This window comes from Arachis ipaensis, chromosome B3 (assembly GCF_059453495.1).
Source record: "Arachis ipaensis isolate K30076 ecotype BB chromosome B3, ASM5945349v1, whole genome shotgun sequence".
Lineage (NCBI taxonomy): Eukaryota > Viridiplantae > Streptophyta > Magnoliopsida > Fabales > Fabaceae > Arachis > Arachis ipaensis.
In genome coordinates this window covers 127,917,198-127,930,581 of record NC_142438.1, presented here as the reverse complement: position 1 = coordinate 127,930,581, position 13,384 = coordinate 127,917,198, and the positions used below count along the sequence as shown (strand labels likewise).

Here is a 13,384-nt window from a genome sequence, read left to right as displayed (position 1 = left end):
TCTTAAGTCTTTGCTCCATATCCTCCACGATTATAGAGTTGGCAAGAAGGACGTGGATGAGCATTGACAACAGTTTAGGAAACGGTAATTTTTCAACAACCTTATGTTGCCTTGGCTAATCGATAATTTATCTCCCAAAACTCCTTCATACGGTCATCTGTGGCCTCTCCTTTTTGTTACTACTACGAACTCATTGTGGTACCGATAAAATAAGGCTATTTTTTACTACAGATTCTCTTGATGAATCTAAAGTGGCTGCCCTTACTCTTCATCTTGCTAAGGATTTTCATGATACGCAGACTGAAACTGGTAAAGTAAGGAAGAAGGTTGGCACTTTCCTTGAGAAGCATATTAAGTGGATGTCTCCGGACCCGCCCTTTGTAAAACTGAACACGGATGATTCAGTCTTGCAAAATGAAAAAGCTTCTTGTGGAAGTATTATTAGAGATAGCAATAGGATATTTATTGCTTATTTTAGTGCAGATTTGGCTTACTGTTCTATTACCTCGGCAGAACTCTGGGGTGTCTTGATGGGCATTGAGTTAGCTTTGAGTCTTAGCTTGGTTAATCTTGTCACCAAGGTGGATTCTCTTGCTGCTATTAGACTTTGCTTTCAAGAAGGGATTGAATGGCACTCTTCGAAGGCTCTTGTCTTGGCCATCAGAAATAGGTGCAACAAATTAAGTAGCTGGAGTTTGCACCATCAGAACCGAGAGACTGATTCGTGTGCTGACGGTCTCGCTAGCTTGTTGTTTGATTATCATACTTTCTTTAATTTACCATCTTGTATTTCTCTTTGTTTTCTTGCCAATTTCATAGGTACTTCTCACTCTAGAGTGGTTGCTTCTTAGTTTTTGTCATTATCTAGGTGTTAAGCCCTACTTTTTATAAAAAAAAATATTTTGAAAAAAAATAGCCAAAATTTATTTTATTTACTATTTATTAATTATTGCTACAATTAATAAATATTAAATAAAATAAATTTAAATTTTTTTTGTCTCTAGCATTACCGATATATTAAATTATTAATAGGAGAAAAAATATCATTTCAATGAGTAATGTAGGCTTTACCACTCCCTAGCAGGATGACAATGGGACAGCGGCAAGACAAATATTTAAGCACTCATACTCATCTTCAATATTTACACATTGTCTCATTTTTTTGTCCTATTACCCACATATATTTTAAGTTTTTCTTCATATTTCCACATCTAAACCCACAAATATATTCATGTTTCGTATTCATTCCACCCCATCCCGAAACCTAATTGATTTATAATTTTTCTTAAAAAAATCTATAATACGAAGATAAACAAATTAATAAATAAAGTTTCAAACATGATTAAGTATTTCGAAATATAATTAAATTAAAAGATAATCCTAAATTTTTCACAACACATAGTATATAAAAATAACTAGATCTTATACATAAATAACACATGTATATATATAGGATAGGGTGAAACGAGTAATAGGCTAAGGCAACTATTATCCATACCTGTCCGGCTGTCCCATACCCAAACAAAATATTCAGATCTTACCCAAACCCATCCCATACCCATTCAAAATACACAATCCATTTAGGGCAGAGTAGATCGGCTCGGGTCGGTACAAATTGTCATCCCTACTATTTGGTAGTCTACGTGTGTTTCAGTTATGATTTATGATTAATGGAGCTTTCTATGGTAGTGAAAATATTTCAGAATCTTAAAAGACTTGAGTATGAAAAAAAATTAAAAAAAACTAGGGGGACTAATTTATAGATATACTATTTTTACAAGAGTCCAAAATTTAAAAATAATACCATATAAAAAACCCGATTTATTGTTATATCGATATATCTTATTATTATTTATCTATTTTTCAGTTATATTGGTGTTATTACTACTAATGTTATTATTACATTTCATTATTATTATTATTATTATTATTATTATTATTAAAAATTTATTTACTATGATATAAAATAAAGATTTTTTTTTTTACCTCACTGCTTAAAAAATGTGTATATTTTTCTTTACAAGACTAAAATAATTTGTTAACTACTTGGACTACAAACAATTTTAATTATTGATTACTACTTATTTACCATTACTAAAGATTTACTAAATTATAACAATTAAATACTATTTAATTTAAATTGATATGAATAATTTTAAATATAAATAATTAAAGCATCATAGTTACTAATCATAAATATATTTAAATTTCAAATGTCAATCCTTTTAATTTTTCAACTAATTTTATTTTAAAAAATTCATTAAATTTACATGATTGAATAAAAAAATTTAGAATTTAAATTACTCGTTATTAGTTGTAACTATTAATACAATAAAAACTTTTAATTTTTATAAAAATATTTATAACAATTATAAATACACAACAAAATCTTGATTATCAATAAAATTAAAATAATAATTACAACTAAATATTTATTAATTTGTTTATAAAGTTCAAAAATTTTTCTTGTACTCGTTATTTTCAATCTTATTTGTTATTCTAGTTGTATCTGTTGTAAAATGTAACAAGTGCAATACAAATTTTCAAACTTTATACAAATAAGTACAATAATTATAAAAAAAAAAATCTTATAGCAAAAAGTTTTATATTTTATAAAAATATTTATGGTGATCATTCTTTACAAAATTTTCAACTCATTTTAATTTAAACAAAGTTTCATTCATCTATGATATTAAATTAGGCTAAATCTAACACCACCTACTTGAAATTCATCATACATATAGGGCCAAATTTTCAATTACTATATTTATGTTATGGACTCATATAAGGCACTAATATGAAATTTGAAACGTTAGTTTACAAAGGTTCAGTCTCTACTTTTTCTACCAAAGACAAAACCAAATTTAAAATTATTATATAAAGGATATTTGATATTTTTATGTTTAATGTGAAAAATATTTACTTTTTACAAAAAAATCTGGAGTTTTAATATTTTAAAATTAAAAATCAAATTTTAATTTGTAATACAATTAAACAATTTTATAGGTAAAAGGATATTTTTTATTTTTATATTTTACAATATCAAATATTATTTATTTATGATTAACAAATTAAATTACTAACTGTTCAACTTATTTAAGTTACAAAAAAAAAATTAAATTACTAACTTAATGGCACTAAGTATTTGTATGTAAAAGAGGAGATTTTAAATTTAAATCTTTATTTTTCATGATATGTATATGTATTTTTATAAATTGACAAATTTTATATTAAGAGTGTAAGTTTCGCTAATATATTATTTTTTTATTAATTTTGAAAGAATTAAAATTAGACCGTAATCAATATATATGTAACCTCTTTGTTCTTTAATTACTATATTAATTTAAAATCAAAGAAAGATTGAAATTGTTTATTTTAAATATATTAAAAACAATTAAAAAATTGACTATATTTACTTAATTAATAGAATTGTATGAATAATAAATTAAATAATATCATCGTATTATTAATAATTGTATTATTCATGACATATGTAGTTATCAATATTTATCTACTAATCAATTTAAATATATACAAATTACATAGTTTGTAAATAACAATTTTAAATTTGATATTTACTTTAATTTTGTTAAAAGATATGCATTAATAATATATTTTTTTGGTAGCAATAAACAAAATAAACAAATTAATACCATTTTTTTATCAATATAAAAATTAAAGAGATAACTGATTTTTTTTTATTTAGAATTGATATATATATATATATATATATATATATATATATATAATAAATTAATTTTATTAAATACGTATTTATCACAAACAAATTCATATTTTTTTATTAAATTTATACTTACAATTATTAACATATTGGGCTCTCTTTCAATTCATTCGTTATAATTTTATCAATTTAGAGGCCATCTACATAATATTAAAAATTAGTATAAAAAAATCATTATAGCCACAAAAATGACATATTCTCTTTGGTCCATAAAAAACTAATTTATACTTTCTCCATAATTGACAAATCCTTTATTTTTTTGACACTTGATTGAAAGTAGTTTCCACAAATTTTATGACCAAAATTGAGAATAAATTCATTAATGACTCGAATTGGTACATGAAAAGAGAGTTCTAATAGAAATAAAAAAAAATAAAAAACAGTAATAAAATATACATTGACACACATTTCATATCTGTTTTTTATTTTTATCTACCATATTATACATAATAAAACTCCAAACACTAACTACACAATAATTTTTTTGACATTGCCATAAAAATTATTGTGAATTAAAATTTTATTACTATTCATCACATACAAGAACACTAAAAAACGTTAGAAAAATAGAACTAATAAAGAATCAATTGCCTAATCGATTATAATCTTAATGATTAGGTTATATAAAATCAATATTCAATATGAAAAGTATTTATTATCATCGTTATTTTAATATCTATTATCTTGTGTAAAAAAAAATATATTTTTTGAATTATTTATCTAAATACTACCACTTTCAAATGCTACCACTCTAAAATAAGTACTTCTATAACTAAAAGTCCAAATACAAAATAACTTATTTATAAACTGTTATTAATAAAAATCTTTATATTTTAAACTCTTTTCTCAAAACAACTTATTTAAGTAAGTTATCCATGGGCCTAAGCAGAGAATGAAGAACTGCTTTATAGTCTAGGTAGACAACTTGTGCCTTGATGGCGGCCTCAGTTTGAAATGCCGCTCATCATCACTGGACTCATATTCAGAAATCGTGCTGCTCTGCCTTCATAGTAGCCTTTCGATGCTGCCTTGAGATGGGCTGAAGATGTGGCAGGGGGACCAGCTGAAGCAGCTTTAGTGGTGGGAAAAGCAGATATCTTCCTCTTCTTGGTCATTTCTGCCTCAGCGGGGAAGCTTATGCTGGAGAAAACACTGGCCTCCTGCTTGCGGTCTCTAGCTACGGCGGATGATAGTGCAGTTGAGGAAGTTTTGGTGACTGGTTCAGATGACATCCGGGGAAGAGGATTCTGACCGGTGGTGGCGATGGTGATGGCCTCTTTCTCCATCACGGTGGTCCCTCTGCTCACGATCATGGTCACGGTCACGTTCACATTCCTACTCCCGATCCACATGGTAGTCAGCTTTTTCTACTCCCGATCCACATGGTAGTCAGCTTTTCTCTTGATAGGACGTGGAGGCTCCACCTCACGTGGGTGGAGACCGATCAGGTGACACACGTTCCGCACGGTGACTGGGTTGGGGATGGTGGTACTCACTACTTGGAGGTGCTGGATGTGATTTCTGCATTTAAAAAAACAAATTATTGTTTGAAACATGGTTTTGGTTTTTTTAATTATTATTATTATTATTTTTTTTTGATATTCCTCTTGACACCACAATATTCCATGATAATTTCCAATGACAATAATATTACAAATAATAATATGTAAGCAACATAGCCACACCAATCACGTTTTCTTTCTATATGTTAAGGAACACTAACACAGGACAGAAATATGGTCACCCAAACAAATTCAATTAAGGAAGATATGTTAAGAGTGACTTGGAGGACAGCATTAAAAGCTCCCTTTCATATTCATTTTCCAAAAGCCACTTCATGCGCATAAGGTTTAGACATTTTAAAAGCGCTATTGTGCATTCTAGTAATTCAAAAATCCATCTTTGCCAGCATTGCTACACATTTTGTACATTTCAAGCAGTTAACTCATGATAGGTTAGAATTATTCATTCCAACAGCTTATATTAACTAACTCCATCTTGGAACTTAAAGGAATCAAGCAAGTGAAACATGTAACACACTAGTTTCAACGCATATTCTTTTTCGCTCAAAACACATCATTTTAGGACACATAGTTTGAGCAGTTTGTGTTTGTTTTTGTTTGGCGCACAAGGTGGCACACTCATCCTTGTTACCCTTGTTACAACTTCTAGACCCTGCATAATATAGACTAGAAGTTTACCTCTCAAAAGGCAGATCTATGACATGACAAGAATGACAAATAAAACATTTAACTGCCACAAAACAGACTAACAATATACTGACCCAAGTTTGTTTGTTTTATGTTCGAAAAATAAATAATGCAGTCCAGACCATGTATTAGTTATTAAAACCATATAGACAAAAATTAGGAATGTTAAATTTTAATCACTATACCCTGCCTTTATTAGTGGACAACAATTATGAACAGAACCCTTACAACCAGGATAAAAGGCATCAATCTAAAGGTATCATGGGTCAAAGAATATCGAAAAACAATAGTCTATAAATGACAGCTACAGAGACTCTGAACCCAGAGAGAGCATATAGATTTAATCACATTACTGTTACCATCCAAGTGCAGCAATGCAACTCTAATCTAGTTATACCAATTCCCTTTTAATCAACTTTAAACCAACCGGTGGCTGTTGATTAGAGATATATGGTTCTGAGTGGGCACTGCTCCCTCAACCATTTATGACCAACAAGAATAGTACTCTGTAAAACAAGCAAGACTAACTGCTAAAGACTACTATCATCATTTAAGAAGCCAAAACAGTGAATGGCATCATCTAAAGCAATTACTGTTCAAGCTCAAGGTTCAAGTTTCTACCAAAATTTAGTGGGAAAAACCTAGAAAGGTAAATGATGCATACAAGTCCACAGATAAGTAAAGGCAAAATAAGAGAAGAAAATGCACATACAGTTTTTGATTTCATAGGAACATCCCCACTACTGCTCGCTTCCCTACCAAAATCTCGATCTTTGGAGAAATCCCTATTTCATTAAAGAAACAAACTCATTAACAATGATAAACAAAACAGAAATACCTCGAAAATAACCCACATAAAATTACAAGCAACAAGAACCACAATAACATTGGAAAATTTGGCAACAAAAAATTCATTAGACAACGTCAATAAAGAATAGATTATCTTGTAAACCAAAGCTTTTGCTAAGATTAACATGCGACCCTTGTCCTTTAGTAACCCAGGAAAAAGGATAGCCGTACCCGCTACAAATCATAACTATTAGTAAAATTATGTTAAATCGTAAACAAAACAGAATCAAAATACAGAAGAAATATGCAAAAGATCACATAGACGAGCAATCATGTCTAAAACAGTTATAACTCGGTGGTAACAGACATTTCACTGTTAAGTTTAAATTCCATATATATATATATATATATTTCATTGCATAATCTAATTCATTTTTTGGAATATATCCAATGGCATAAATCCCTTATCTAGAACTTCCGCCCTATTTAGAATTTCATTGCTTAGGTTTTTCCCCCTTCATTTTGAGAGTTCCAAGTTCCAACAATTATTGAATTCATCATAGAAGATTTTTTCTCTTGTTAAAGAGTCTATTCTTTTTCCATCATTTTTAGAGAAGTCGATAAATTGGGGGGCGCTCATAACTATTTATAGGATATATATTTTTCGATCCAACTATTGGATCACACTAACAAATAATAAAGATCATCTATAACACATTTTACCAAAATCGAACATTAACAAACATGTAATTGAAGACCTCTTTATCTATGTATATTTTGAACAAACATATTACATTATTTTCAAGTGCATAAAAGATATAACAAATGATTTTAGATTGACAAAATATTTTTAAGATGATCTATAATATATAAGTTTCTAATCCAATGGTTGATTTTTTAAAAAATTACACGAATAAAAAGTTGAACAGTGAATATTTACTTAGATCGACACTGGTGTCAATTGATTATATACATATAAAATAAAATGAATTGCCATCCAGGAGTAATTCTGTTTTACCTATCAATCCGTTTCTCATTTTCACGCTTTCTCCAACGATCAGCTTTCCGAGCTTCAAACTCCTCTCTACTCATAACTGGAGGTGGAACATTCATCCCCATGCCATACTCAGCAGCAAGATCCCTAAACAATAATTTAGCTTTCTAAAATAGTAATTATCTAAATATGCAAGACAAATTTTGATAATCAAAAAAGGTACATACCTATGAGGTGGAACAACAGGCATCATGTAACCCTGCATGCCAAATGGATCATGAGGCAGACCACCTGCAAATGGCATGTCCAAGGGGCCCAGGCCATAACCCATCATTTGCATCGGGCCACCATATGGTCCCATAAATCCTTCCATACAAGGTTGCATGCCATTCCAGTATGAACTGTAACCAGGTGCTGGGCCCATTGGCATCATGTAGCTCTCAGCCCCAAGGTCGTGTGGGCTTTTCCACTGAAAATCTGCAAGAGATAAAAATAATTTGACATTGTTACAAATAACATAAATAGAGGTTTAAAAAAAAGACCTCTGTATTGTACTCCTCCCCCGAATGTTCAAGCAGCAATCCAGTTTGCAAAGTTTAATATAAAGGAAAAGTTACAGATACATGTCCAGATTTGAACATAAATATATAGATTCGAATGCAGGAGAGTAGATTTACCATTTGCAGGCAAACAGACTTTCTTCCTTTTTTTCTTCTTTCCTGCAAAGTTGAAAGTTGAAACTACAAATGAGATTGTCATCAAAGAAAATAAATTATTACATGTCTTACACACGATGACATGAGCAATCTACATTACCTGCCTCAGCAGGAACCATTTTTTGCTGGACTTCCTCCTCAACCAACTGAGCACTCCCTTGTGAGGCTGGTTCCTTTACACTCATTGACTCATGTGTAGCTTCACTTACATCAGGCATTCTGGGCTTCACTTGCTCTGATGTTTGCAATGGAGCTGGAGCAGAAACTGTTTTTTTATCATCAACAGTTTCCAGTACATTTGTCATTCCTTCATGAACAAGTGAAACCTTTGGTTCTCCCTTAGATGCAGCCGATGAGGTTGGAGATGGAAGCTTCAGTTGTGGACAACGAGCAGACTCCATATCTGGAAAGAAGGAGAAAACAATTGCAATTTGCATGTTAGTTTCAATAAATTTTTAACCAAATAAAGTCCACGTAAGAGTCACATGATAAATAGTTTCAATAACCTTGAACTTGAAAGGTGCTCCCAGCGTTTTCAGCACTGCTATTGCCTGACTCCAATATACGATTAATAGTATCTCTTAGGGTCTTATTTGGTAAAAGATCATCTGCAAGAATATTTGTTGCACCACATATGCACATGGACTTGGAGATAATATAGTCCCTAATACCTGAAAAAAATTTTCAGAATGATATTTACAAAACTTCATCTGAGATGTTTGTACATTGGGAAGGAGAGATTATATCATCTAAAGCATTCTTTACTTCCTTAATGAAGAATTATAAGCTTAAACGTAAGTATTTACTCAAATTCTAAGAACCAGGACTTCTTCAGGAAGACAAAGAAACATACATTTGTCACAAAAGCTTTTAAAACAGCACTTGCTTGTCAGCACAGCATCTTTCATCACATCATTGCACAAGGGGCAGTGGAGCTCAGGTGGTAGATCCCCAACAGAACGTGTGGTGGAAGGTAAACCTTCTATTTCTTTCTCAAAAGCAGCCCTGTTTAGCAGGATTAGGTGAGAAATACAATATTAGTCCTACATATGACAGAATGGAGACGAAGAACTAACATGTACTCACTCATTTGGCTTCAATACAGCTACTGAACCATTTGGTAGAGCATAGGAACCTTGTGGGTTCACCATCAGCATGGATCTCGGAATACCAGTAGGTTGTTTAACTCTCTTGATGTCATAATTTGGATCACCGTTTGTAGGGCAGTGCTGAATAAAATGGCCTACAAAAAAAGTTTAATAAGTAAGCTAAGCATAACCGACAATGCCATCCAGCAATTTAAGCAGATTTAGAGCCCCTTTTTCTCCCTGATAATAATAAGAGTCTAGGAAATACCAGGAACCTTGCACCTGTGACATACATAGCCTTGGGGAGGTGTTTTCCGCTCCAGCCCTACTCAGTAAGTGAATAAGCATTAGAACAGTAATATCAAAATCTGTATTCAAAGCAGGCAGTGACTCAAACTTGTAAGAATAGGAAAAGGAGACTCACCAAAACCACGACCACCCCCCATCCGTCCACCCATACCTCCTCCAAAACCTCTACCAGCACCAAAGTCCGATCCTTGACTGCATGCCAAAAGGAAACTTCAGATATCGCGAAGTCTAGAGTGACAATGATTTCACCATAACAAAGCACATTTGGCATGTGAAATGAAATTTTCTGCAGAAATCCTTATGCAGGAATGATGGTAAATAAGAAACAACTGCTCCTCTAGTACAGGTGCTGATTCCAGAATGAGCAATCCCTTCCACCAGAGATTATTGACCATATTATTGCAGGTGAAAAAGAATACGAAGTTACTTATTAGTAATTCATATTCATATTTACAGTCATCGTCCCCTTTTATGCTGATTCCAAGAATAAAGAAAGACAACTGAAGGAAAGTGGATAGTTTACTCACTGTTGCCAATCCAAGGCAGGAGTATCAATCAAAGCCTTTATCTTACTTTCTTCATCAGCTTTGTTGGTTGGAGGAGCTTCAGGAATTAAGTTGCTTGATTGAATGGGTGGTACATCAGGAATCGCATACAAATCATTTCCAAATTCATCCCAATCAGAATCTTCTGGCTGTCATGTTATGAGAAGGTAAATAAAATAGGAATGAAGTGGAATTTTTTATTAAATAAAACACATGGAAAGCAAAAAGGGACTTACATATTTTACAGCAGATGCATCTTCAGCTGGTAAGCTGCTGTTTTCAGGTTCGGCTTCCATAGCCGTATTTTCCACCTTTTTTTGCCTGCAAAAGCCAAGGAAAGTAGCAACTCAACGCAGAATTTTTCTCATCAAAAGGGTAGTTTCTTGGGAAAACTGTGCGACTACAAAGTGAAGTATCAAGATGAGAATAGCAAGCCCATGACTGCCCATTTCCAAAACCAACATGCATGATGCATGACAATAGTCCAAAAACCAACAACAGTAATAAGATTAAAGGTTAGAGATAATACTCTAGTTCAGTAACAATTGGTAAACGTGGCCGACCAGGAACCCGACGAATTAACACTGAGGTATTTTTAGGAATCAGCATTGCTTCATCAAGATATTCTGAAATTCCAAAGAGACAGAGCAGCTATAAAACACTGAATATGCCATTCATCAAGGCAATTATATATATTAACTACCATGCTGCAAATCCTGCAAGGTTTGGGCGCTTGTAATTCCTACAACTAGCTTACAACCTCACTGGAACTCAAATTCTCAACACCCTGGCCTACATTCTAAGCATTTTAACTTTGAGGATTTCCTATTCTCTCATTGTCTTTTCGTTTGATTTTTGCAATAGAAGAGGTGGAGGCCAATGTTAGTCAAATAAAAAACACTACAAAAACCAAGAATTTCATCGTAAAGTGATTCTCATGTACTGACAGTGTAATCTTATATATTTATTAACCAATAGAATTCATGAGAAGGAGTATTTAACTGTCACGACACAACAATTCCCTGATTTTTATTGGACATCAGTGTAAAAGAACACTGTCAGTGCATGAAAATAAAACATCAAACTCAACTTCAACACCATGAACTCCTGAAAGCCAAGACTAGCAAAAATGTTTACTTTGAGAGTAACATGATAAACACTGAAAGTTTAACCACGAAAGCCCTTCTCAAAGGCAAAGAGAATGCAATAGTTCCATATTTTAATTTTACAATTAATCCCCCAAACTCATGGTATCGCCACCCAAACAGCTATCTGAATGAGAATAACAATAGTTTCAAGCATCAGATGAATGAGAATAACAATAGTTTTAATTAAAAAGCCTCAGAACCAACCTTCATTGGTCTGGGCGTTGGTTACCACGAGATCAAAATCAGTACCCCTGCCTAAATGCTTGGATTCAAATATTTTTTCTTTCAATGTACCAACAGAGATGAAAGGACCGTCCATGGGAATTGAATCATAATCTCTTGCACTCTTAAATTTATAATACACCGCCATGGTATATTTATTCTTTCTATTAAAAAAAAAGATTAAGATCAATGATAACAAAAATAAACAATGTATCAAAAGGGCCTATGAAATTCCAAAACTAGAATGGCCCTTGATATTAAATAAATCAAAACAAAACAAGCAGTACAATACTATATCCAAAGCTCTATTTCTTTTTTCTTCTTTTCTCTGTTTTTGTCCTCCACTTGCAAATTACTAGGGTTAAGATCGATCAATCGAACCCACAAGGCCGAGACTGAGGCTGAGAGAACGAACACTACTAGAATTCTCTTCTGCCAGCAAAAATCAGCGCGGAATCTTGAACTTCTTCACAAAATTCCGTTACGCATTCAGAATCTCCGCTAATTCAGATTCCGTTGCAGCTGCTCTCAATGAAAACCATCACAAATCAGAGTATTCCGAATTCGAGCGATCCAAGAGAAGAATCTCCGTCGAAGTCCTCTATGGAAACAGAAACCACCGTGGCACCGGCACAGCGACAGTTAGGAGCTGAGAGATGCAATCGTCGAATCGATAGCAGGAAGAACAGCAACAATTTCCGACGGTCGCGCTTCGACAACCGACCCAACTCGGGGAAGAACGTGAAGGAGGCGAAACTGCGAATCGGATTTGGACGAGCCTCTGCGATCGAAACTCTTGAATGAGAGAATCACGAACAACTCCGCGTAAGGTTGCAGAGCTGGAATCGGAGATCGATGGTGGAGGATTGAAGGAGAAGGGGAGAATGATTAATTAGGGTTAGGATCAGAGTTGGGAAAAGTTTGGCTCTGGGGTGTGAAAAGAGAAGAGCATAATCAAGTGTAGAAAGAATGCAAGGAGATGAAAGTAAAGCAATTTGGGATGGAAATTTTGGGGATTTCTGAGACGAAGGCCGAGAAATCGCGTGGCTTGATTTTGAGGTTAGAGAAAATTGTTTTATTATTATAGTATATACTGCCCCTTCTATCCAGTGTTCAGGTACGCGTTCTTTCCGCTCTCAGCTCTAGCATGGACTAACATCTTTTTAATTAATTTGTTTTGGAAAGATTAAAGATTTTTCTTAATATTACAAAAAAATAATATTTTTAATATTAGTATTTTAAAAAACAAAAATATTATTTTATTTTTAAAATTATTTAATTATATTAAAAATTAAAATTTCATGTTTATTTTAAAATATTAAAATTCCAGAAAGAGTTTATTTAAAAAAAATTGCAATTATTTAATATAGTTTGACAAATATAGGTTGATAAATTTTTGTTAATAAAAATTTTTTTAATAAATTAATTAAAGTAATTATTTATTTAGATATTTTTTGAAATATTTACATTTTTTTATTAATACACATATCCTTTTAAAATTTAAAATATTTTAAGAATTATATATCAATAATTTATTTATTTATTTATTTATTACAATAATTTTAATTGGAATGGATGAAAAAATAAATTTAAATTGATGTAATATAAATTTTATTATTTT

At 32.0% G+C, this 13,384-nt stretch overlaps 2 protein-coding genes across 2 annotated transcripts in view; both read right to left on the bottom strand.

Annotated features, from left to right (window-relative positions):
* The window catches only part of LOC107631143 (RNA cytidine acetyltransferase 1), a 568,507-nt gene that overhangs the window by 254,411 nt on the left and 300,712 nt on the right, over window positions 1-13,384 (bottom strand). The gene's annotated exons all lie outside the window — the stretch shown is intronic.
* On the bottom strand, window positions 4,487-12,840 carry LOC107631152 (E3 ubiquitin ligase PQT3-like). The gene is made up of 15 exons (XM_088509231.1): window positions 11,746-12,840; window positions 10,923-11,019; window positions 10,630-10,714; window positions 10,376-10,542; window positions 9,964-10,040; window positions 9,808-9,864; window positions 9,538-9,694; window positions 9,305-9,456; window positions 8,958-9,122; window positions 8,552-8,854; window positions 8,413-8,454; window positions 7,963-8,212; window positions 7,760-7,882; window positions 6,665-6,737; window positions 4,487-5,263 (listed from the first exon to the last, which is right to left on the bottom strand). Exons 1-15 carry the CDS (start codon window positions 11,909-11,911, stop codon window positions 5,168-5,170), a joined length of 2,010 nt encoding a protein of 669 aa, XP_088365357.1. The 5' UTR covers window positions 11,912-12,840; the 3' UTR covers window positions 4,487-5,167.